A 26,690-nucleotide genomic window follows, 5' to 3' on the forward strand; every position below is an offset into this window, starting at 1 on the left:
ACTTACTCAGAAAATGTATAACTTCCAATCTCAAGACATTGTAGTTAGCTGTTGTCTATTGCATTTATCAAAGAATATGGAGTCAAATTTGATGATTCCTGAGGTCTATTTAAGGGTCTTAGGTTATTCTCTTGACTTGTGTCCCTTGTACAACAAAGGCCCTTCTACCACCAAAAGGCTGCATAGTGACATGGGAACTCAAGATAAATATAGTCTCTGGGACAGTGCTGAGTAGTGTCCGGTATCGAGCAAGGAATTCTATAATCTTTAGGGAAGTTCCATTTGGTCACCGTGGGCACAACCTTCTGGGCCAAATATTAAAATACTACTGGGCTTGGATGGAGCAGTAGTATTTGATTTATCATGAGCCTATGAAGGTTCAATATCGTTCTCTGCCCTGAGAACAAGAAGATTGTCCATGGTTCTCAACAAGCGGCTTAAAACAAGAATAAAAACACACCGGAATTAAGATCATTCAGCACCTGATACTGCCCCCAAATTTCTAATCCTCAGACATCCAAAGGCAGCTGTTGTTAGCTATAAATAAGCTGGTGACACCTTACCCGCTTCATGCTAGCGCCTGGGCATTCATTCCTAAGGACATCAGAGAAGCAGAGCTGGACCAGAACCCTGAGCTTCCATAGATGAAACGTCTGCTTTCTGCATGGGACTGTGGGAAAACTGGATAGAACTCTGGGTAGGTAGCCCAGATTCAGGACAGTCTACAGGTTACTGGCTGTAAAGGAGAAAAGCATTTCTGTGGCTGTCCAAATAGGTATTCTATTCCAGCAACCTAAATGGAAGGAACACTCTAAATTCAAAGAGCAAGACAAGCAGGGAACTAGCAAAGCACTCTGGGAGAGCAGTCTTAATGGGAAAGTCCGGGGACAGATGATGGTGAACATGGATGCTGAGTTCTAAACCATCTGATGACTATCTGCCTTTCATATGCAAGATTCTTCTCTTGAAGGTATAGCAGTAATGAAGCAAGCCTCTAGGGAGTCAGGTATATTCTGATTGACAAGCAACACAAATCAGAGTTCCTAAAAGATTATCTGAAAAGTTGGAAAGAGCAGTTCCACAAGTAATTGCAGAGAAAAAAAATACTTCATTTTTATTCTCATCGATGGGCCTCTGAATTACTGAAACAGCCTTAATGGGTCCACTTGCTAAATTATATGACTGGCTCTGACTGGCCATTGCTCTGGTTTTAGCACTGATGTGGAGAATCTCAACAGCCATAATGAAGCTGAGCTCCGGCGCCAGTTTGAGGAGAGACAGCAGGAGACGGAGCATGTTTACGAGCTCCTGGAGAATAAGATCCAGCTTCTGCAGGAGGTGAGTATCCACGGCTAGGGGTCCCCTTTTACCTCTTTTCCAACTGCTCTGCCTCCTGGTATTCACCTTTTCCCTCCCTAAAGTACCCATGTTTGCGGCCTTTCAGGTTTTGTTCTTTTCTCGCTCTTTTTGCAGGAATCCAGGCTAGCAAAAAATGAAGCCGCACGGATGGCGGCTCTGGTGGAAGCAGAGAAAGAGTGTAACCTGGAGCTCTCAGAGAAACTGAAGGGAGTCACCAAGGATAGGGAAGATGTACCAGGAAACCGGGTCAAGCCCAACCAATACACTGAGGCCCTGGCCCAAAGGGACAAGTAGGTGCTTTCGGTGCTCTATTTGCCATTTGTCTTTTGCCTGTTCTCGAGCCTGTGTGAGTATATAGCAGCTGCACTGTTCCCTTTGAATGACTTACGGTGGACCTTCACCATTACCAAGACTTTATGGTTCCCGCAAGTAAAGAAATCTCTTTTTAGGGTTGTGTCTTTAATGGTATCCATTAACAGAACTGACTAGTTGGCAATCAGGAGACTTAAGTAGGTATAAGTAGAACAATGGTCAAATGGTAGCAAACAAGAGACATGGATTCACTTATTCACATTTACTGAGCACCAGCTATATGCCAGACACTGGGCTAAGCACTCAGGTTACAGAGATGAAAGACCCACTTCCTGTCATCAAGACACACGTTACACAATTTTAATAAGTTCTCTGATAGAAGTAACATGGGATGCTCTGGGGCGTATAGAATTGTCATCTATTCCAGACTAAAAGAGCAAGGTGCCATTGCAAGTGTCCTGAAGGAGGTGAAATCTGAGGTGAGTTTTGATGAGTAAATAGGAGTTAGAAGAAAGAGTGTAGGAGGTGAGTGGCATGGGGGAGTGTCCTGTACAGGAGGAGACACCATTGAGGGGAGATACAGGGAAGGGCATATTTCAAGATGTGTAATTAGTGCTATGTAACCAGAGCAGAGGGTCTGGGGAAGACTAATGATAGATAAGCTGTATTGGGAATAGGGGGTCTGATTGTGCTGGCTTTGTATATAGTAAGGAACTTGAATTTTCTCATAAAGTAAGTGGGCATTTGTTGAGGCCACCACTGTGTCTTGGTTACTGCAGCAACTTCCTAACTGTTCTCTTTACTTCTGGTTCTACCGTCTGCATTTCATCCCAATCTAACAATTCAGAGCAGCTTTGAAGTGGGAAATTCAACAATATGAAACTGACAAATAATTTAGCCTCTTCAATGCATGATACTATGGTGGCATAAAAAGCCTTAAGTGGTTTTTAACTGAATAGGTGAAAAACACACAAGGTACGCACAGTGACCAATGTGATCTTTTTGAGACACAAATCTGATCGTATTATTGCAGAGCAATTTAGAAAGTTCTCCAAAATCTTTAGGAGATAAAATCTGTTCTTAGTGTGGCCATCAAAGGCTGTTACGATTTTTTTTTTTTTTTTCGGTACACGGGCCTCTCACTGTTGTGGCCTCTCCCGCTGCGGAGCACAGGCTCCGGACGCGCAGGCTCAGTGGCCATGGCTCACGGGCCCAGCCGCTCCGCGGCATGTGGGATCTTCCCGGACCGGGACACGAACCCGTGTCCCCTGCATCGGCAGGTGGACTCTCAACCACTGCGCCACCAGGGAAGCCCATAAAGCCTGTTATGATTTGACCCCTGATTTCCCCCAGACTCATCCCTACCATGACCCCTTCATATATCACTGATGCCAGACTAGTAATAATAATGATGACTAAGGTTTGTTGGGCTCTTGCTGTACAGCTGAGCTGAGCACTTAACATTCTTGTTTAATTCTCCCATAAAGTTTAATTCTCTCATAAAGTTAACAGTCCCATGAGATAGGGATTATTATACTTTATAAATGAAGAAATTGGCATTTAGAGAGTTATGTAACATGGCTTCAGGCACTGCTGGAATCAAAACCCTAAAGGCACAGCGCCTCCAGAAGCATACTGTGCTATGTCAGGTCCCCAGAAGTTTGTTCATGCTATTCCTTCTGTGGGAAACGTGTGTTTTCCCTTCCTGGTGAGCTCCTAATTCATTCTTCAGAACTCACTAAGGCATCAATGGTCACTTCTGTGAAGGCTTTTACGACAGCAGAATTAAGTCTTTATATTGTTTTTTCTTTTTTTTTAAAGGAATTTTGCCTTTTTTTTTTTTTTTTTTTTTTATGGCTGTGTTGGCTCTTCGTTTCTGTGCAAGGGCTTTCTCAGTTGTGGCAAGCGGGGGCCACTCCTCATCGCGATGCGCGGGCCTCTCACTATCGCGGCGTCTCTTGTTGCGGAGCACAGGCTCCAGACGCGCAGGCTCAGTAATTGTGGCTCACAGGGCTAGTTGCTCCGCGGCATGTGGGATCTTCCCAGACCAGGACTCGAACCCGTGTCCCCTGCATTGGCAGGTGGACTCTCAACCACTGCGCCACCAGGGAAGCCCTATTGTTTTGTTTCATATGCACATCCATTAGTGTACAGTTCTCTGTGTGGTGTTGTATTTTCTTCAGATCTTCCCTGCTAGGTTCCCTGAGACTGTCTCAGTCCAATAAATGCTTGTCAAACCAAAAAAAGAAAAAAGAAACAAATGCATACCTGACAAGTAAATTGAGGGAGTTCATATCAGATGGCCTTGAATAGCTTTGTAAAGTAGGAGACTAGATTATCTGTAGAGACTGAGGGTCAAAGGGATGAATGAGGTATGAACTTGAGAAAAGTAGAGACATTCTAGCACAGATACTGTGGGGAAGTTGATATGGAGTCCACATTCATCATCATAATTATCATTATAGCTTGCATTTGTATAAAGTTTTTAAAGTTCTTTCTGATCCCCAAATCTTAGCTAATCCTCATACCTTAATTTAAGAGATTCCTACTTGACTTTCTGATACCCTTCACCTTCTGCCAAATTATTTTCCTGCCAAGGTGCTATCACTATCTTACATACACAGGATTAATAAGCACAATCGGAAACATTTCATCTAGTACCGGCACATTTCCTAGGACAGGTATCTCTAGTGCTCAAAGACTTACACACAGAGAAACAGCAAGATATGCCCTGCACGTAGTAGGTGATGAATAACTGTCGAGTTGAACCTGTGGTTTATATGCATCAGCACAGCACACATAGTCTTTGACAACTGAATTCTAGTCTGAATTTCCAGTCTCTTCTCCAGCCATTGTCTCTTCCCACCAGCCTTTCCCCCTTTTCCTTTCCAGTGATGCTTCCCCATATGTCTCATATCTTCATGCCTTCATTCCTTCATTTAAGCTCCTCCTTCTGAGCCTGGAAAATAACCCAGTCTTCACAATCTCTTCTCCTGAGCTTCCCCCCAGACTCCTCCAAGTCAAATGAATTGCTTCTTTATCTTTCCTCCTGTAGCTCCATGGCAACACTCAGTGTACTATTTGGGATATACCTCTGGTGTGGTAGCACTTATTATATTCTATCTGTTGATATAGCTGTGTCTCCCCATTTCCCAAACTCTTGGCACACACACCAAAAGAACTTAAGTTTCTATACAGCAGAGGTTGTGTGTTTTCCAACCTTATATTCCCAGTACTTGGTAGTGTGCATTGAGTTATATACATAACAGTTACCTAATAATTGTTTTTTGAATGGAATAACAATTTTAAAAACTCTACAACTTATGGCTCCTAGTCCAAGAATTTTATATCTATGGTCTATAGATCCATGGATTGGCTTCAAGAGGTCTCTGAACCTGTGACAATGTAAGCAAAAAATCGTTTGTGTATATATTTGGGGACTGGGGCAGAGAACACATGGCTTACTGAAGAAAAGTTTCAAAGAGTTCAATGACTCAAAAGGTAAAAACTTACTGTACTGGACCATGCTATCTTTGGAGTGGGCTGAAAAATAAAGGTAGCAATAGTACCATGGCCATAATTGTTCTTACTTTTTCTTTGCTCCAGAAGAATTGAAGAACTGAGTCAGAGCCTGGCTGCACAGGAGAAACTTGCAGAACAGCTATCTCAAGAGAAGCAACAACTGCTACATCTGTTGGAGGAGCCAGCTGACATGGAAGTGCAGGTGAGATTTGGGCTGTACTTCCTGAGGCACAAAGCTTCATGCTTTCAAGAGCCCTACTTTACATTTATATGTATTAGTTTTCTATTGCTGTGTAAGAAGTTACTACAAACTCAGTGGTTCAAAACAACATGCATTTATGATTCCAGTTTCTGTGGGTCAAGAGTCCAGGCATGGTTTAGTTGGGTTTTCTGCTCAGGGTCTCACAAGTCTGAAATCAAGTTGTCAGCTGGACTTGCTTTCTCAGCTAGAGGCTCACTTAGGGAAGGTTCCACTTCTAAGCTCCCTCAGGTTGTTGGAAGAATATTTCTGTGTGACTGTAGAAGTTATGGCAGCTTGCTTCTTCACAGCCAGCCATGGAGAGAGACAGTCTCTTGCTTATATCCCTTCTAGACACTCTTTTAAGAGGTTCACCTGATCAAGTCAAGCCCCTCAGTGTACTATCCCTTTTTGTTAACTTAAAGTCAACTGAGTAGGGACCTTAGTTACATCTGCAGCAACACCCCCCCGCTTTTGCCATATAACAGTGCATAACTATGTAGCAATATCCCTCACCTTTGCTGTATTCTATTGGTTAGAAGCAAGTTACAGGTTTCTCCACACTCAAGGATTGTACAAAGGTGTGGATACCAGGAGGTGGAGGTCACAGGGGCCATCTTAGGATTCTGCCTGCCACTCTGGTGATGTATAACTATAGAGAATGTATAATGTGGTTTTAATATTGAAGAGAGAACCCTCACTGCTGTGAAAATTATTGCATTAATCGTTATTGTTGTTCTTGGAGGCTACCTCAGAGGGAACTCCCCTCCTTCATTCAACTTTTAATTTACTAAAATCATACTTTCTGAAGGAACCCTAGAATGTATCTGTACCCAAGCAACATATACAATTACTAGGTATTCTTACAAATCTTAGATCAATGATAAAGCAAAACATATGCAGCTTAATTTATTGGTCACATATACAAAGGTTGGAATCAGGATAAAAAGAGCAGTGCTAAAAATTAGTATAAAGCAGTGTTTCCTCACCTTTCCTGTGTCATGACAAAAATAGCAAATGATAATAAGAAACATGTAGAAAAAGGCATGATTTACAACATAATCAAATTGCTTAAAACCAGTGACTTTTTCTCATTATCCACTGCTTTTTTATTACTCAAGTAATAAATAGCAATTACCTAAAAGTCTGCAAACCCAAATAAGCAAAAAAAAAAAAAAAGAATTACAGTTTTAAATAGCTATGATAAGTATAGAAGAAAGGCAGTGATTTTGTACATTTTTTAAATTGAGCCCCTGCAATAAATTCACTCATTAATTATAATTTTAAAAAATAATGAATGATGATATTTATAAGGTGTAGCAGTAAATGGATGGAGCTTCTCACTTGAAAGTGACCATCCTGGGTGCTTAGGCCACAATGAGGGCAGAAGAAATCACTATCTTGGCTACACTGTAAACCCCTTGGACTCTGGATCCATTTTGGTTGGAAAGCTCTGGTTAACAAACTCAGGAAATGATGTGTATGCATATAATTTGATAGATATGAGTAAAAATTAAAGTTTATAGGCTTTTTGCAAGATACATATTGAAATGTATGGAAGATCCCATAACATTTTTTAATTAGGAATAACTTGGCTGGGAATTAGGAGAAGTAGGTTTCTATCCTGATTCTTTCTTTATTAACTGTATGACCATGGATACATCACTCTCAGCCTCCATATGTGTAAAATGGGAAAATTAGCCCAAACAATCTCCAAAGTATCCTACAATTTTGACATTCTATTCTAATGAGTCCAGCATCATTGGGGAAAGTGTATAGTCCCCAAGGTGAGCACTTCGAAAGAAAAATACGTAAATTTTGAAATAAAATCACTCTCATTGTTCTAGTTTTATATTTACAGACATATAGAAACATATATTTAGGTACACATACTTATTTTCATTAGTATCTTTGGTAAGCACCGAAATGGGTATATGTAGTTCAATATTTGCAATGCTAATAAGGGGAAGTGGATTGGTATCAGTTTTTTTTTTTTAACATCTTTATTGGAGTATAATTGCTTTACAATGTTGTGTTAGTTTCTGCTTTATAACAAAGTAAATCAGTTATACGTATACATATGTTCCCATATCTCTTCCCTCTTGAGTCTCTCTCCCTCCCACCCTCCCTATCCCACCCATCTAGGTGGTCACAAAGCAACAAGCTGATTTCCCTATGCTATGCGGCTGCTTCCCACTAGCTATCTATTTTACATTTGTATATATGTCCATGCCACTCTCTCACTCGGTATCAGTTTTTAAAACAGACTTGAAGAACAGAAAAATTATAATTTCAAAGAGATTAAATTATTTACAATCTATCCTAAAGGAAAGCTTAGAACAAGGTTAAGTACAGCGTCTAGAGGATAATAACATTGGGTGAGCAGAAGAAAGAAATACATCGTCACATAAATTGTGCTAAATTGATACGCTTCTTTAATGTTGCTGTACCTATAAAAATTTATTATTCTTGTTATTGCCCAACTCTTTGTACATTTATAAACCTGATTGCATCATGCCGTGAATTCTGTCAATCAGTGTTTCCCAACATTTTTCAGAGAAGGTTCACAGTTTCATAGGAGCTGATTATGTGTCTATGTTACTCTGAAGTAAAGTGACTGAGGCTGGTTGGAGGTGATTACCTGTGTCCACCTTCAGAGCCTCCACCACCTGAGAGCTGAGGGGCTGGCATCTCAGCACAGTGGTGGGCCATTTTGAGGCACACTGGCCAGAATACCCAAGCTGGAGAGCTCTGCCACAGGGGGCCTCTGACAGTAGGTCCTCTCAAATGTGGAGGACAGAAAGCCTCCCGCAGCTCATTTTCTAGTTTCTCCCTTTGGGTCTGTGCCTTATGAAGAAACAAACCAAAAAACTAGGCACCAAGTACTGCTCAGTGTGCATAGAATTATTTTATATTATCATTTCTAAAACAGCCCAAAGAAGCCTGGCCAGAGAGTCAGCCTTCTAGTGAATGTTCAGATAATCCTCTGAAAACTTCCTTCTCTCAATGTGTGTCCAGATTCCAAAAGAATAAGATAGAATGTGCTTCTATCTTATATTCTATGGCCTAGACAGAAAGAAAGATTGAAATGATTTCTGTAATACCTTGGGAATATTTAGCCATGCTCAAGTGGTTCAGATTGACTTAACGGAAGGAAACATTCAAGTCCCAGTTTAGCGAAAGGATCTTGGTCCTTCAATAACGGATTCTAGTATGAAGTCTCCTGGATTTTATCTGGGGAAGCAGAGTGGTATGAAAGAATGAGCTCAGGTTTTGGAATTTGATCTCAGTCAGCATCAACACTTTTTACATGTATGGCCTTGGACAAGTTATATAACCCTTCCAAGTACAATTTCCTCCTCTGTAATGTTCATCTATTTGTAAGGGTTAGAAATAATATATGTGAAGTGCCTAGCACAGTGCTCAAAACATGGCAAATACTGTTGTCCTCATAACTACTGTTGTCCACGGTAAATACTGTTGTTAACAACCTGAAAGAGAGTAAGGCTGTTCTTAAAATGAGTAGTGGCTAAAAAAGCCATAGTCAATGAGTCAGATATTGTCAACTTCATTCACATTGTAACTATCTCTGTCTTACAAAAGACAATGACAAAATTATTAAGTATAGCAGTATCAGTGAGATTAATGGTCACAGTTCTCCCTCTGGACCTGTTAGCCTCGCACATAGAAAAACTGTTTTATAGGCAAAGACCAAACCCAAAGTTGTCTATTTGTGTTATTGCTCCCCAGGAAGACCACAACAGAGTGTGAATCATTCAGGGCAAATTGATCACAAAGAGAATTATATCTCACTTTAGTCCCCTAGACAAAAAGAAATATTGAAGCCCATTCTATAACATCTTGGGATCATGTAGTCACACTCAAATGGTTCAGATTATTATAATATAAAACCTAGAAGTAAAGTCACAGGATTTCTTAAATACATATTCCAAATATAATTTAAAATATTTGTCAATGAATATTCAACAACTTTTCTGTAGTAATAACGTCAGCACAATATGGTAGCATTTTCCATGTGCCAGGTGCTGCTCTACATAACTTATATAATTAACTCAAATTAGTTTAAGCCTCAAAGCAATCCAGTGAAGTAGATACTGAACTACATGAAACATAAAAAGAGATTCATTTATAATAAACTAATGTTTATTTTAATATGTAAATTCTTGGGCACAACTATATTAAAGGATATAAAGAAATAGGCAGGTGCTTGTATGGGAAGTCACAGCTTCAAACGCAGTCTGGTGCAGGCATGTTATATTGGCAATTCCAAAATGGCAAGGGGGCTTCCCTGGTGGCGCAGTGGTTGAGAGTCCTGAGATGCAGGGGACACGGGTTCGTGCCCCGGTCCGGGAAGATCCCACATGCCGCGGAGCGGCTGGGCCCATGAGCCATGGCCACTGAGCCTGCGCGTCCAGAGCCTGTGCTCCGCAACGGGAGAGGCCACAACAGTGAGAGGCCCGCGTACTGCAAAAAAAAAAAAAAAAAAAAAATGGCAAGGGACAGTGCCGTTAGTTATGATCCAGTGGCAGTGCCAAAGTGAAGAACTCTTGGTAAATTTCCAAATAAACAAATAAATAATATTCCTTTAATTTACGTAGCAGTTTAACTCATAGAAAAGTCAGAGTATATTAACGTTGTGTTCATATATACAACAGAATTAAGTCCTAGGTCCAGATCATTACATAAACAGTTTGATTACCTGCATCACTGCCCAGTGGAACATTTGAAAGTCATTCACATTTTGGAATAATGCTTTGTCCTACCCATTGCAAGTTATGTAGCCCCCCTAGCCCCACTCATCATTGAAACAAGAAATGCCCCCGCAAACTTCCAAAATGCACTCTAGGAACTCTAGGATATGGCTGCTCGATAAGAACCACTGGTCTAGGGGGACCTGGCCTTCAAAGCATTTAAAGCCCAATAAGAGATTGGCATGTAAACAAAGAACTAAAATGCAGTGTGATAAATGAAGAGAGAGAAGTATACTCATAGTGCTAAGAGGACCCAGAGATGAGAGGGATTAACCCTATCTTTGGAAGTCAGAGAAAGCCTCACTTGGAAGTCAGCCTTGACCTGGGGCCTTAAAGGCTGAGTACACCAGGCAGAAAGTAGGAGAAGGGCATTCTGGATTAGGTGAACACTATATACAGTGGTGTGGAACACACTTAAGGAATTGGAAGTAATTGGTGTTTTCAAATATATGACAAGTGTTGGAGAATGATGGAATATATAGCTGGAAAGTCCCATAAATGTCAAGCTACGGACTTCATGTCGTAGGCAATGAAGAACTAAAAATTTAAAAATTAAGCAAAGGGAATAAAAGCTTATGAGTTGCACTATACAAAAGCAATCCTGATGGTTGTTTAGACAGAAGACTGAGCAGATAATTGATGTCACCTTTTGAGATAGCAAGTCATGGTTTGATGCAGCTAGTAATTGCTTCAACTAGCCCATCCTGTGAATTAGATAAAGGTAAAGAATATTGTAAAGCCAATTATAAAGCACTTTGTCTAAACAGTGATGTGTGACAACTTACTATTTGTGACACCTGAAGTCCTTGCTGTGGGTGTTATCTTTGCTAACAGTAGCAGCATCTTAGTTCTCCTGTATAATACTCAAACCTTAGTCTGCCATGCCACTTCTCACCACAGGCGCCATACCTCTACAAGGCACAAGGCACAGGTTCAATTTCTAAGCCCTGGGCCTGCTCCATAGAGGCTGAAGAATTCTCTCATCGCCAGCAAAGCTATCCCTGGAACCCCTTACAGATGTTAGGGAACAGAGGAGCTTGAGTTCTGAGGCCTGAACTCCACCCCCCCAACCCCCTCACAATTGGGGACACCACAGTTGGGCTTTAGAAGAAAGAGAGCTCACAAATCATACGCTTCTAGGTGTGAGTTGTCCAGATGAAAAACACTCATCTTACTCCACCTCCCAGAGATAATACTTCTCACATGACGCCAGTATGAAAGTCTGGACTGGGGAAATAGTCTCTGAGTACAGGAAGTTTTACTTCAGAGCCTTTCTTCCTCAAATGAGACAGTTTTGATAAAGATTATTTGGTTTAATTGATTTTATTATCCCTCTAGTTGTTTGCCTTTTCCATTCTACCAAAACATTGTTCAGCATCCATTTTAGCTGGAGTGTACCTGTAGAATACTTATGAACTTCTTTTATGTAATTAACTTCATAGAACAACAAAAAATGCCGCAAACTTGACATGCCACGGATTGACAACACTCCACGTACGCTCTCAGTCCTCCATGGCCATTCGGATCGACGGCATGTGGTGACCAGAGTGCTCAGCTTTGTGATGGCGCTGTCATGCTGCGGCAACTCGTCTACCTCTTTTTTACTAGGGAGTCAGAAAATCTAATAAAGTGCAGTTTACGAAGCGTTTTTCTCTTCCTTACTGAAGGGATCCACAGAGCTGCAGGGAAAAGCTGGGAATCATTCCAGTTATTGGGGAGGGGTGGCGTGGCGCGGAGGTAATGTACTTGCAAAGGAAATGTCCGGAGGAATTCTTGTTTTGTTTCCTCTTTTTTCTCTCCATCTTTCCCCCCAGTATTATATAAGCACTATTTATTAATGTGTAATTACACTGTGGTTGGCCTAAAAAATGAAACAGGACAACAGAATTAGGGAGAGGCATCCATTAAGCCAACAGGACCTTCCTACTCACACAAAGCAGACCGTCAAGCCATTGCATTTATGCCTTGTCTGGAACCTAATGTAAATAGCACTGCATGCAGTGAGGCAGATTTCCTAAAATAGCAAACATTCCAGTGTTACCGTGGAGAGATCTGACGTAGAGGTTAAGGCAAGAATGCGCTCTAAATGCTCAAGGCAGAGACTGAAAACCTGGCAGGGATTAGCAGCGCAGGCAGCTTCAGCCAACTTCATGTAAGGAGAATTTTTTTTTAGAGCAGCTTTTCAATATCCCTTTCTTAAGCTGATGAATATTGAAGCTGGAGACTCCTTTACAAATCCTCATTCAACGTCACTGTCTCCCAGTCAAACCTTCATTGGTAACAACTCTCAGAAACAGACTTTATCAGATGGAGAAAAGAGGGGCTTCTTCATAGCTTTATTTATTGAGCATTTACAGTTGCACAGGTACTGTAAGGTGAAGGAAGAGGAAGACAAAGACGTAAGGTTTAGTCTCTGACTTCTAGGGATTACAATCTAATTGGAAGGTAAGAAAGTCTCTGATGGAAACAAAATACAAGGCAGGAGAGAAAGGGAAAAATCAGGGGCTGGGGTGGGCCGTGAAGACTCTGGTCTGTAAGGAATGAGTAGGATTTTAATAAGACATAAAAATGTTAGGCATCAATTTATTTATTCATTCAATGATTATTTACTTAGATCTAGGAACATACTGATAAAAGTACCTCAAAAGATAACAAGATGAGTAAAGTGTGGTTCTTCTTAAGGAGCTTACCAGCCCTTTAGGGAAGAAGGCAATATGGAAAAATGACACAAATATTACTATAGGAATAAAAAGTGCTTTGGAAGGTCAAAGAAGAGAAAGATGTCTTTTGAGGGGATTAAGAGAGGCAGCTTAAAGAAAATACTTGAAGGTTGGTTAGGATTTTGACAAGAGGAGATGGTAGTAATGGGAAAGAACATTACAAGTAGATAAGAGAGCGGTAGGGAAGTTCCAGGTAAGGAAGCAGTAGTTGGAATAGTGAGGATATGCAGGGGGACAGTGAGTTTAGGCTAGAAAGATAGGGTGATACTAGAGTCAGAGGGCCTTGGAGGGCAGGTCAAGAAGTTTATGATTGTGGGTAAGTCATTAGGTCTCCAGGTTACTATGCCAGAAAGTGATATATCTGAGATCTGTTTTAGGAAGATTAGTCTGGAAGGGGGAGCGAGTGGAGGAGAAAGAAGGTGAGAGGACTAACTATTATGGAACTCTATTAAGATATGAGGTCACTAGAGGGTAACCAAGGATGGAAGTTTTGTGCTAAGGCAAAAGAACGAAATAAAATTTTAAGATATAATAAGTCATTCATTCATTCATCCGTTCATGTAATCCAGTCCATGACTGTTTATTGAGTGCCTACCATGGCCGGACAGTGGTGAAATTAAGTGCTGCAGAAACAGTAAGAATAAGCATGGCAGAGTCCTTCCCCTCAGGGAGCTTACATTCTAATAAGGGAGCTAGTTAAATAACCACGTGATCAAACAAATAATTGCAAACTGTGATAAATACATTGGAAAAAAAACAAAGAGCAAGGATCAGCAAACTTTTTCTATAAAAGGCCAGAGAGTCAATAATTTAGACTTTGCAGGCCATAAGATTTCTGCTGTTGCAGCACAAAAACAACCGTAGGCAATACATGAAGGACTCGGCATGGCTGTGTTCCAATAAGGTTTATTTACAAAAATAGATGGGAGTCGGGTTGAGCCCACAATCCATAGTTCCCTGATCCTTAATAGAGAATTAGGAGGAAGGAGGGGGAGGCGCTGTAGTTAAGGGGAAGACGTCAGTCAATCTTTCCTGGGGTAATTTTGAGATGTCTCTAACACATACAGGTGCAGATACAAATAGGTAGTTGGCCATTTGAGAGTTGAACTCAGAGAATTCTGGAATAAAGATATTCTTTTACTGGTTCTGAACACCAATTCCAACACGTGTATTGAGAGCAGGGACACTTCCCACACAGCACCGAGCAATTCTTAGACACAGAGTGTCCAAGAATTCAACTCAATTCTGACACTGTCTACCTGGAGATAGAATCAGAGGCCACAGGTTAAGGATTCAGTCTTATAAGACTGCCTCCACACCCCTCCCACTGCTCCCTCCCTCCCCCTCCTCCCCACCCCTGGGCTTCAGACAACAGTTGCAATCCCAGTTTATCACCTGTGCTTCTGACCAGCAATAGGTTAGAGGTTCCAACAACCCCTCCTGGGATTTCAGACACCAGTCACAAGTCCAGATGTTACATGTACTACCGACTGTCTATAAATTTAGAGGTTCACATGACCCCTTCCTCGGGTTAGATTAGTTTGCTAGAGCAGGTCACAGAACTAAGAGAAACATTTTACTTACTGGATCACTGGTTTATTGTATCAGGATATAATCCAGGAACAGAGAGATGGGAGATATGCATACGGCAAGGTAATATGAGAAGGAGTGAGGAGCTCCCAAGCCCTCACCAGGCACCTCCCTGAATTTCCCCATGTTCACCAACCCAGAAACTCTCTGAACCCAGTCCTCTTGGGATTTTATGGAGGCTTCATTACAAAAGCATGATTGACTCATTGGCCACTGTCGACTGATTCAGCCTCCAGCCCCTTTCCCTTCCCTGGAGATTGGGGTGTGGGACTGAAAGTTCCAACCCTCTAATCACATGGTTGGTTCCTCTGGCCACTACCGCCAAGCCCCGCCCCCCCACCCCACCCCCAGTGTCCTAGTGACATTCCAAAAGTCACCTTATTAACAAAAGACCTTTATCACTCTCATCATTTAAGAAATTCCAAGGACTAGAGAATGGACTTGAGGATATGGGGAGGGGGAAGGGTAAGCTGTGACAAAGCGAGAGAGGCATGAACGTGTATACACTACCAGATGTAAGGTAGATAGCTAGTGGGAAGCAGCCGCATAGCACAGGGAGATCAGCTCGGTGCTTTGTGACCGCCTGGAGGGTGGGAGGGAGGGAGACGCAAGAGGGAAGAGATATGGGAACATATGTATATGTATAACTGATTCACTTTGTTATAAAGCAGAAACTAACACACCATTGTAAAGCAATTATACTCTAATAAAGATGTAAAAAAAAAAAAAAAAAAGGAAGAAATTCCAAGGGTTTTAGGATTCTATGCCAGAAAGGGGGACAAACCAAATATATATTATAAATCACAATATCACAAATACATATTGGAAGTTACTCATATAAAGGTGGAAAAGGATGAGATGATATTGAAAGAGGATAGAGGTGAAAAAGGCCTAGGACTGACCCTCATTGAACACCTACAAAAAGTTCATAGTGGGTATGACTTACTCTGAATTCACAAATTTAGTTTTGCAGGAAATATCACATTTACTTTCTTTAAATCAATTTAATGTTACCCTGAGTCCCTATCCTAATCAGGCTGGTGGGAAATTAAATTCCATTCATTCAGTTATTCCTCCTCCCCACTCTCCCAGTTATGTGAAGGTGAAGGTCCCTGGGCTTTATCAGGTGTCAAAGCATCAAGGAGACTACTCTGATCATTGGTCCACCACTGAAGCACCCCGCCCCAGCACATACAGTTCTACTAATCCTAACTGCTTGCTACATTGGACTCTTTATGGAGCCCCTTGACCTCGAGTCCAGCCTCTCCAAGTCACCCAGTGCCTTCTCCCCCACAGGTCCTGCTTCTTCTGCAGGGCACTGATAATGGAGGTGGGTCCTTGTTACTCTTTCACCCCCTCCCCAGTCTCTTCCCATCTGGGGTGAAATCTCACCCTCTCCTCTCTTGTTGACCTCAAAGACACTACTCTCTTCTCTTCCCCACTGGGACACCTGGCTTAATCTTCAAAGTGCATTTAGAATTTTATCCAAGTCAGGAAATGCATTTGACTTCAGGCAATCTCCGCTCTTTGCTCTGCAAAAACTCCCAAGTCAAGGGAATGCTAAGGGCCTTACCATCAGACTAGGAAAGAGGTAGGTAGGGGTATACAAGTAACATATCTATATCCAAAAATTTACCCTGTCACCATTTGGTTAGAGAAGAAATGTGAGATGAGCTGATAGAGAAGTAGATTAGGGCCTTTTTGTACAGATATTGAAATGCCAAGCTAAGAGTTTTGGACTTCGTGCTATAGGTAGTGGACAATTATGGATCTTTACTATGAATGTTCTAGAAATAGTATACAGGATGATTAGACGGGTAAGCTTCTAAAGCTGTGTGACATGATTCAGGTTTCAGGTTTTAAGGACCTGAAAAGGACAGTGTGGAGAAAATACAAAACAACATTTCTGAACACACTAGAGATGTTTGGAAATAGAGTCAAAAAGAATTTAGCATTTGGCTTGATAGGGAAGGATTCTGAGGAGTTAAAGGTAACAACTCCTTAGTTTACAAGTTTACCCTATTGTAGAAAATGGTATGCCTGACCTCATCTCTCCTGATCTTTCTCTAGATGTTGACAATATTAACTACCCCTCTCATTCCTGAAGCTGTCCCCCTTTCACCTGTGTTTTGATTGTGGAAGAGCTCAACTTAGTTTTTTTCACTTAGTTTTTTCCTCAGTCCCCTAAATACAGCATGTCCCAAGTCAAATTTTGTATTATCTTTTTGCAAATGGACTCAACTCCCACATTTCTGTTTGTTTAGGCAACTTTTTTCTACCAGTCTTCCAGGCCAAAAACTTCATCTCTACTTTTAACCTTTTTTTCCTTCATCCTCTCTGCATATATGTCATCAAATCCTGCTGCTCATTCCTTCAAAATGACTCTCATATTTACCAGTTTCTTTCCATTTTTATACCAGACCTTTATTATCTCACATGTGAATAATGGCAATGGATTTTTTTAAAACTTTATTTTTGGCTGCGATGGGTCTTTGTTGCTGCGCATGGGCTTTCTCTAGTTGCAGTGAGCAGGGGTTATTCTTCGTTGAGGTGTGCAGGCTTCTCATTGTGGTGGCTTGTTGGGAAGCGTGGTCTCTAGGCAATGGATTTTTTTTTTTTTTTTGCGGTACGCGGGCCTCTCACTGTTGTGGCCTCTCCCGTCGCAGAGCACAGGTTCCGGATGCGCGGCCATGGCTCACGGGCCCAGCCGCTCTGCGGCATGTGGGATCTTCCCGGACCGGGGCACGAACCTGTGTCCCCTGCATCGGCAGGCGGACTCTCAACCACTGCGCCACCAGGGAAGCCCTAGGCAATGGATTTTTAACAGGTCTTCCTGTAACCATCCCAAAACCAGTCCCTGAAACTCCAAGCCATCCTGTTGTCTGACTAATTTTCCTAAAACAAACTTTTCATCATGCCATTCTTAGCTTAACTTCATAATAGAAAGTCCAAATTCTTTTGCCTTTCTCAAACATTAACCAAATTCTAGTTGCCAGTTCCCTCCATAGCATAGTGTCTGGCTTTCAGTTGGCCCTTTATATATGTTCTTTGAATGAGTAATTATTGAGATGTACAGAGTGTATGTATAGATGTATAGAGTAGGATGAACCTGGCCACTCAGATATCCCACAAAATCTTTCCCTTTACTGACAGGCTAGCATCATATTTAACCCAACTTCCGAGACTTTTGAGGATGCTGTTTTCTTTTTCTGGAGTCCTTTCCTTGGTTTCTTCCATTCTAAGATCCATCTCAAGTCCCACTCTTGCCCCCTTCACCTGTATCAGCTCATACTTAACTTTTTCTGCAGTTACATTGAAGCTGTCGGTACCATTTAGTTTACCAATCAGTTATTCTGATTGTAGCATGCACATTCTCTCCCCTTCAACTAAACTGAAAGCTCTCTGAAGACAGAGAAAAGAAAGAAAACAAAACTGAGTTTGCATAAATTCTTGCTCATCAGTTGATTCACAAATATTTTGAAGTTCACTTAAACAGCTGTGGATATTTAATAACTTGAAAGACTGCAGTGTTTACTATTTTAAAATCGATTCTGCTGATAACCATATTATAGCAATCTGTAGTTGAACTGGAAATCTCCCAGTTTTAAAACAAGTGTTTTGAAATGCTGTGCTATTAATTAATGCAAAGCATGATTGTTTCTGGCTTCTTAAAGATTTCCAACCAACAGAGGGAAATCATGAACATGCTGTGGTGTTACCATAAAGCCTAACTGGCTTTACTTTGATATTCTTGCATTTCCTCATCTGCTTTTGCTTCTCTGCCAGAATCACTCCCCCCACCCCCTGTGGCATAGTTTTTAGTAATTAGAACAGCTATTTGCAACATCATAACTAGGATAATGAAAGCTAATACAACTGGTTTGGGCCATAGGGATTTTTCACCTCCTGGAAACGCCCTCCCAGCCCAGAATTAGGTCTTAGAAACACTACAACGCAGGGAGTACAAAAGTAGCTACGGTTTGAAGAGAATCTTCCTGGGCCCTCAAATCTAGAGATCAAAATAGAGATAGTGCAGAAGATCCCTACCATAATAATACTTAGGAATCTTGTTCCAAATGGGCATATAGTTCTCTAAATTCAACAATTTTGTACGTAGTTCTTCATTAATGGGTTTTTCCATTTATCTGCAGAACTTCTGATCGTTTGGCTGACATTTGTCTGAATACACTTTAAGAGAGTTCTAATTCAGTCGTTTTCAAAGTGTGGTTCTCAGCAGCATCTGCATGCTCTGGGAATTTCTTAGGAATGCAAATTCTTGGGCCCCTTCTCAGACCAACTGAATTAGAAACTTGTTAAATCTACCATTTAACAAGCCCTCCAGGTGATTCTGATGCATGCCAAAGGTTGAAAACCACTGTTTAAATTCAATATGTTTATTTTGTAGCTTAGGAAATTAAGGGCCAGATATAAGTGATTTGACTTAGGATAGACAGCAAATATGTGCTTGTGAATGCATTTATCAATCCATTTTGAGGGCAAACTGCTGATATATAAAATTAATCATTTGTTTAACTCATTATCACTTGTCATAATATGAAACCTGTTCTCAGTAAGATTTTCCTTTATTATGTAACTTTTGATAAACTTTTAGAAGTAATCATCCTATTCTAAATCATCACAAAAGCCCTAGGTCCCACCTTAACAACATGCTTTGCTTCAATCCTAAATGTATGGTGTGTAAATGTATATAAAATAATATTTTCCAACACTCATATGGATAGGAACTATGATGTTTTGAAGTCACAGTTGGGCCTTTGATAGAATTTCTTCTGGGCTATATTTTCCCAATTTTCAAAGCTGTTCTTATGATAAAAGTTATAGGGGTTACTTTCCACGAAAGAAATCCCTCAGATTAAAAATTTACGGGTAATACATATTTTTATACTAATTTACTCCTTATCTTTTTTAATTGAACTATACTAACATATAAAATCTACAGATAAGCAGTCAGTTCAATGAGCTTCAAAACTGTACCCATCCATATAATCATCACCCAAAACAAGATATAGAACATTTTCATCACCCCAGAAAATTCCTTTGTGCTCCCTTGCAATTAATCCTCACCCCCATAACCACTTTCTGAATTTCTATCATTATAGAAATGGTTAGACTTTAAGTTGTTAGACAAAATAAATGAAACCACACAGGATATAGTTAAATGGCTTGTTTCACTTAACATGCTTTTGAGATTCATTCATATTGTGGGTAACAGAGTTCATTCTTTTTTTGCGGTACTCGGGCCTCTCACTGCTGTGGCCTCTCCCGTTGCAGAGCACAGGCCCCGGACGCACAGGCTCAGCGGCCATGGCTCACGGGCCCAGTCGCTCCGCGGCATGTGGGATCCTCCCGGATAGGGGCACGAACCCGTGTCCCCTGCATCGGCAGGTGGACTCTCAACCACTGCGCCACCAGGGAAGCCCAGGAAGCTCCCCATTCTTTTTTATTGATGGTTAATATTACATTATATGAACATATCAAAATGTGTTAATCTTATCTTCTTCTTAGTAACACATTTATTTTTCTTATCACAAAATCAATACATGCTTATAGAAAATTTTAGAATACAAATGAGGAAAGAAGAAAATAAGTATCCATAGTTCTACTCTCCAGACATAATCACTAATAACTTGTATATCCCCTTGAACCTTTGTTTATTTGAGTTGTCCACATATATATATTTATCACATATTATAAAAGTTTTCATTTTTTAGGGTTCAAGTTTTAACACTCAGACTCTGATATAAGTGCCTTAAATTGGCACAATTCTTAGTTTTAACTATAGAATATTTCCTAATTTTAAAACATTTAAAAAATAATATATGAATATACATTCATTGCCCCAAATTCAAATGATACATGGTATATAGAATAAAAGTAAATGTTGCAGGCTTCCCTGGTGGCGGAGTGGTTGGGAGTCTGTCTGCCGAGGCAGGGGATGCGGGTTCGTGCCCCGGTCTGGGAGGATCCCCACGTGCCGCTGAGTGGCTGGGCCTGTGAGCCATGGCCACTGAGCCTGCGCGTCCGGAGCCTGTGCTCCGCAACGGGAGAGGCCACAGCAGTGAGAGGTCCACATACCGCAAAAAAAAAAAAAAAAAGTAAATGTTGCTGTTTAGCTCCCCATTTTCTTGCCTCCCCACAGATAGCCAGTGTCGACTAAATACAAAATCTTGACCAAGATGATACTGATAAACCATGAAGTGCTGAATTTATTATCACATAATTTTCCTTGTTTCATTTTTTAATTTTTATTTTCAATTGATATGTACAAAAGTGATCTTTTAGTTTTATAATACCAAATGGTCATATTTAGGAGTGGTTCTAGTACTCTAGTTTACTATCTGTTTTGAGATATGGTCTTTATATTCTCTGGGAGTGAAGAGTGCTGTCTTCAAATTTTCTTTGATTGTTGAGTGATTTATTTCTATCTGTTGGAAGCCTAGATATGTATGTATAGCTCTTTCAGTATGTTGATCTTTACTTACATATTCTTTACAAACATATTCTTCAATAGTAAGTTGCCTTTTCTCCATTTGTACTGACTTGCTCTTGTATACCAACTACCCATATGTTGTCATTAAAGTTTAGAGACTACAGGTCAGGTGCAAAATCTTATTAAGGAATACAGAATAATACAAAGTATTATTTAGAGTTTGCTCCCCAGGAGCACTTGTTTCATTAATTACTTTGTTTCATTAGCATTCTCCCCAATAGGAAAACGTGGCTCCCATCCACATTCAAAGATGAGGCCTTGATTAATGTCCTAATTTGCACTTTGTGCACTTTTGAGTCCTTGCTGTTCTTTAGGGTAGTGTCCTGGCAGGCCAGAAACTCCTTGCCTCTCTATAGATCACTATGGATTCCAAAGATTGTTACGATTGTTACTTAATTTCTTCTGACTCTGAAGCTCATATACCTAGAGATAATACCTAGAGATAGGCAAAAATGCACCTGTCGTGAGGTTTTTTTTTTTTTTTTTTTTTTTTTTTTTTTTGCGGTACGAGGGCCTCTCACTGCTGTGGCCTCTCCCCTTGCGGAGCACAGGCTCCAGATGCGTAGGCTCACGGGCCCAGCTGCTCCGCGGCATGTGGGATCTTCCCGGACCGGGGCACGAACCTGTGTCCCCTGCATTGGCAGGGGGACTCTCAACCACTGCGCCACCAGGGAAGCCCTGTAGTGAGTTTTACTTGGAACTCTATTTTACATTCTTGGTTTTGGGACCAGAACATGCCTCTTTAGGTGAAATCACAGATGCAAAGTTCTGTAGCCTACTAAAGCCAAAGCTCTAAGGGCTGTTCTAATCTCTCACGATGGAGCTACTAAGATTTTGTTTTGATGATTAAATAAGAGTGATACAATTTTATGTGTACAGAGCCCCGTAGAGCTTTAAAATTACTTTAAAATATTGCATTATATTAAAATAATATTAGCTATTATTATTGACATGATATGAGCCAAAATCTGTTAAAGCACTTCCCCCAAATCATCTCATTTAATGCTCAATAAGAAGTTGGGGGTTAATTATGGGCTTTCATCGAAGGCATCTGAATGTCTCCAGGTTTAGGAGTATGGGCTGTGCCCTGGAGATGAGGGTCAGAAATACTTGGACTGTTGCTGGCCTTATTATCTCACAAAGTCAAGTTAGTGAAATCTAGCATTATTGTAATTGGGAAACGTCCTGCTCTGGGAAAACTCCAGATGATTGTGTGGGACTGTTTTTCCTCCCATCTGGAGTTTGCATACCTCTCAAGCCAGGGAGAGAATTGTTTATTATAAACGGACGTTGACACCTCGATTCCACCTAGAGAGAGCTCCAGCTTCCCTCCACTCTTTGTGTGCAATCTAAGTTCTGTACCCAATGCTGGGTGACTTACTACTAGATGATGCTGAATAAGACAAGATACTCACTGAAGTCAGTGAAATTCCCAGCTCCACTTCTGCAGACAGCAGCACTCTCTGATACCCTGGACTCTTGCTCAAATAAATAAGGCCTTTTGTTCTCGTGTTTGTCTCCCCTCCCCACCCCCAAAATAAGGCCTACAGTCTACCTGAACCTGAAAGAGGATTCGGTGATGGCAATCTACTCTCAGGTGTCTATATTCTTGAAAAAGCTCATTTTCTCTGTTATCATCAAAATCTTGGTTAACCAGCTGCATTCATGTGGCTTTTGTTGGACTCCTTCTCAGGTGACTGCTTTGTGCCCTCTCTCGATTTCTTTTCTAAAAAAGGGCAAATCATCCAGGACTGCTAAACTCAACCGCAACATCACGAGGAGAGAAACACTTGTCCTCTTTTCTAGGTGCTCCCAACAGTCGAGTGGGAGGTTGAACTGAGCCTCCTAAAATCCGCCCTACCTGCCAACTCCGGTTTATCAACCCATTCTCCCCGGCCGCTTGTGAAGACCTGGGGCCTTTTAATCCAGGCACCGGACTGGGTAGGGAGAGGAGACGGGGGCTGCAGGCGGGAGGGAGGCGGCGCGCAGCGGTACCTAGTGGCGCTGCCAGGCTGCTCCATCCAGAGTACGTGGCACTACCCGTGGAGAGAGGGGGCGGGGATTCAGCTTTCTCCTCCCCAAGCAGAGCTTTGGGACATCCCGCAAGGGCGGAAGGGAGGATCCGTGAGGGAACTGGTGCGCTTTTGGGGTGAAATTTTAGCAGATAAAAGTGGCCTAGCAGAGGTCGCCATCCGTCCTGCTCTCCACTCCGGTACTCACTGCTAGCCAGATCTGTGTTCTACCGCGAGCAGCACTAAGTCGTTTGGGGAAGAGGGGACGCGCTCGCCACCCCGCATGCGCAGAACGAGGAGCCGGCCTCCTGGACTACAGCTCCCAGAGGAGTTTGCCGGTGGCCGCAGGCGCCGAGCCTCTGGCGCCATCTTGAAATCTGATCCTCAATCTCTGAGTTTTTGCGTCAGCCGCGGGCGGCCGCTTGTGGACCGCGAACCCAGCCAGCTGAAAGGGAGGACATTGAGGACACCACGGCTGGCGGGAGAGACAGCTGGAGGAGACATGGCAGGTTCACAGCGCGGCCTGCGCTGATGTCACTCAGCATCCGCCTCCCTGAAGTGTTTTCTCGCCCGCCCCCTCCCCGAGGGGCGGGGCTGACCACTCTGGTACCCAGAGTCCGCGCGCGGGTGGCAGCGAAGCAACTCTGTAGAGTGGGGACCCCATCGGGCTGTGCCATGCCGGTCGGAGGCTACCGGGGCGGGAGACGGAACGCAACCAAGCGCCAGTGAGTGATCACCGAGCAGCAGCCGCATCAGGGAAGCTCGGCAGGGAAGCAGGAGGGAAGATGAAGGAGATTTGCAGGATCTGTGCCCGGGAGCTGTGCGGAAACCAGCGGCGCTGGATCTTCCACACGGCATCCAAGCTCAACCTCCAGGTTCTGCTGTCGCACGTCCTGGGCAAGGATGTCTCCCGGGATGGCAAAGCTGAGTTTGCTTGCAGCAAGTGTGCTTTCATGCTTGATCGGATCTATAGATTCGACACCGTCATTGCCCGGATCGAAGCCCTTTCTATCGAGCGCTTGCAGAAGCTGCTGCTGGAGAAGGACCGCCTCAAGTTCTGCATTGCTAGCATGTATCGGAAGAATAACGATGACACTGGCGCGGAGACCAAGGCAGGGAATGGAACGGTTGACATTTCCGGCTTACCCGATGTAAGATACTCTGCACTGCTCCAGGAGGACTTTGCCTATTCAGGGTTTGAGTGCTGGGTAGAAAATGAGGATCAGACTCAGGAGCTACACAGCTGTCATGCTTCGGAAGGCCCCGGAAACCGACCCAGGAGATGCCGTGGTTGTGCAGCTTTGCGGGTTGCTGATTCAGACTATGAAGCCATTTGTAAGGTGCCTCGAAAAGTGGCAAAAAGTATCTCGTATGGCCCTTCTACCAGGTGGTCCACCAGCATTTGCACTGAAGAACCAGCATTGTCTGAGGTTGGGCCACCGGATTTACCAAGTGTGAAGGTACCCCCAGATGGAGAAAGCATGGAAGAAGGGACACCGGGATCCTCTGTGGAATCTTTGGATGCAAGTGTCCAGGCTAGTCCTCCACAGCAAAAGGAAGAGGAACCTGAGAGAAGTTCAAAGGAACTTGTAAAATGTGACTGTTGTTCAGATGAACAGGCCCCACAGCATATGTGTAACCACAAGCTGGAGCTAGCTCTTAGCATGATTAAAGGTCTTGATTATAAGCCCATCCAGAGCCCCCGAGGGAGCAAGCTTCCTATTCCAGTGAAATCCAGCCCACCTGGAACCAGGCCTGGCCATATCATGACAGATGGAGTTAGTTCTGGTTTCCTTAACAGGTCTTTGAAACCCCTTTACAAGACATCCGTGAGTTATCCCTTGGAGATTTCAGACCTCCAGGAGCTGTGGGATGATCTCTGTGAAGATTATTTGCCACTTCGGGTCCAGGTATACAAAATGGCTGCATAGTGCCTTTCTGATTCAAGTTAGCTGGCCTCAGGCTTCACATGATTTCTGTCTAGGTGAAGGTTAATAATATTCTAGACTTGAGAAAATTAGTCATTGAGCCCATTTGTGTCCCCTTTAGTAAATGTGATTCATTCAAATAATTTGTTTTTCACAATCCTCTTTATAAGATTATCTATTGGCTATCCCATTAATTATCAAAATTGCACACCTTTTAAGACAAAAAGAGAAAGATTTCTAATTCACCTTTACCCTATAAAAAGCATTTAATCTTATTTCTGGCACTAGAACTCTTTCCTCTTACTTCCTTTTTCTATCCCCTACTCCCTTCTTTTTTTATTTTCATTTTTAGATTTATGAATGTTTCTCCTATTCTGTAAGGGAGTTAGTTCTGCTATTTAGCCCTCCCTAGAGCATTAAGCCTTTCATCGCACGTGTGCCTCAGACTGGTTAGAGCTTAGGGTAAAGGTTTGGGGAAAAACCTATTAATCCACCAAAGTATTGTAACATCTGGGCAATATTTAAAATAAATTAAGAGGTCATTTGAGGACTAACGATGACTCGTTCATAAAACAGACTTGGGAAGTCAAGTATCGTCATTTAAAATGTTACGGCAAAAACTCTTTACAGCCAGTTTGTATACTGAGCTCTGTTTGAAGAAGTTTGATATTAAGTAGGGATTCATCCATTATCGGATGATAGGAGAGTTTTATCCGTTGTACTCATGAATTTCTTAATGACTGGAAGATGACAGTTGATCTTAATCTGAGCTGTTCATGTCTGCCCAGTTGATTTCATACCAACCTTTTAAATTCAGCTACTAGTACAGGGACCTGACAGATGCTATTTTGTTTCTACAGCAACAGTAAATGCTAGGTTCAATTAATTTTGTGAAACATCTGGCATGTCCTACTTGATACAGATTCTCTAGTGATACCATTACAAAGGTGGACAATCTAGAAGGCATTTTTGGAAAGCTTGCTACCAGTCAGCATCATCCCAGAAACTTAGAGCTTCTAAATGAAATTGTTGATTGTCACTTGAAATTTTAAAAAAAAGTTCCATTATGTATAATATTTGCATCTCAATTAGAAACAGGAAATGGGAATATTTTTGAATTTGCACAAAAGTGTCAGAAGTAGCATATATTAAAGCGTTACATAAAAGTATGACTATCCAAAAGTTTAAAACATGTTTTCGTTTGTGTAAAATGTTTAGTATGCCTAACGCTTGTGTACTTTTCTTTTGCTTCCTTTTCTTTCATTGAGCTTTGCAGCTAAATTTGGGCTTTACAATACGGTATTTCTGTGAGCAGACATAGATGTCGCAAATTAAACAGTGTTTTCATATTAGGATCTAAAAATAGTTTGGACAGGCTGGATGGGAAATAACCTTTTTTCCCCCCTTTCAAATATGGCCAATATTGTAGAAAGGTGAAGACTTAGAAAATTACAGGTAAAACAAGAGGAGTTTTTTCTTCATATTAAATTAAAAATACTGTCTTGGCGCCTGGGCTCAAAAAATTTTGGAGCTGGGAAGGAGCTTAAAGATCATCTCACGCAGTCTCTCAATTTAGAGATATGGAAAGCTCATGGTTTAAATAACTTAGCCCAGGCAGAGCCAAAGATTCCTAACCATTCTCAGCCAAGACCTTTTTATTCTATGTATTAAACCACATTGTCTGATGTACATTGAATTAAATAAATACTTGTTTTAAGTGCAGGAC

General features: G+C 41.8%; 1 protein-coding gene across 17 annotated transcripts in view; it reads left to right on the forward strand.

The window, feature by feature from the left end:
* Positions 1–26,690, forward strand: part of PDE4DIP (phosphodiesterase 4D interacting protein) — a 224,333-nt gene that overhangs the window by 110,208 nt on the left and 87,435 nt on the right. For 11 of the 17 annotated variants that reach the window (XM_065895567.1, XM_065895596.1, XM_065895534.1 and 8 more), the window contains 3 exons: positions 1,215–1,338; positions 1,474–1,649; positions 5,278–5,395. In XM_065895567.1, coding sequence (XP_065751639.1) covers positions 1,215–1,338; positions 1,474–1,649; positions 5,278–5,395 — 418 coding nt within the window. Of the gene's footprint in view, positions 1–1,214; positions 1,339–1,473; positions 1,650–5,277; positions 5,396–23,434; positions 24,947–26,690 lie in introns of those variants that run through there. The other 6 variants (XM_065895520.1, XM_065895559.1, XM_065895526.1 and 3 more) reach the window with 2 other exon arrangements.

The sequence above is a fragment of the Phocoena phocoena genome, chromosome 1, assembly GCF_963924675.1.
Source record: "Phocoena phocoena chromosome 1, mPhoPho1.1, whole genome shotgun sequence".
Classification (NCBI taxonomy): Eukaryota; Metazoa; Chordata; class Mammalia; order Artiodactyla; family Phocoenidae; genus Phocoena; species Phocoena phocoena.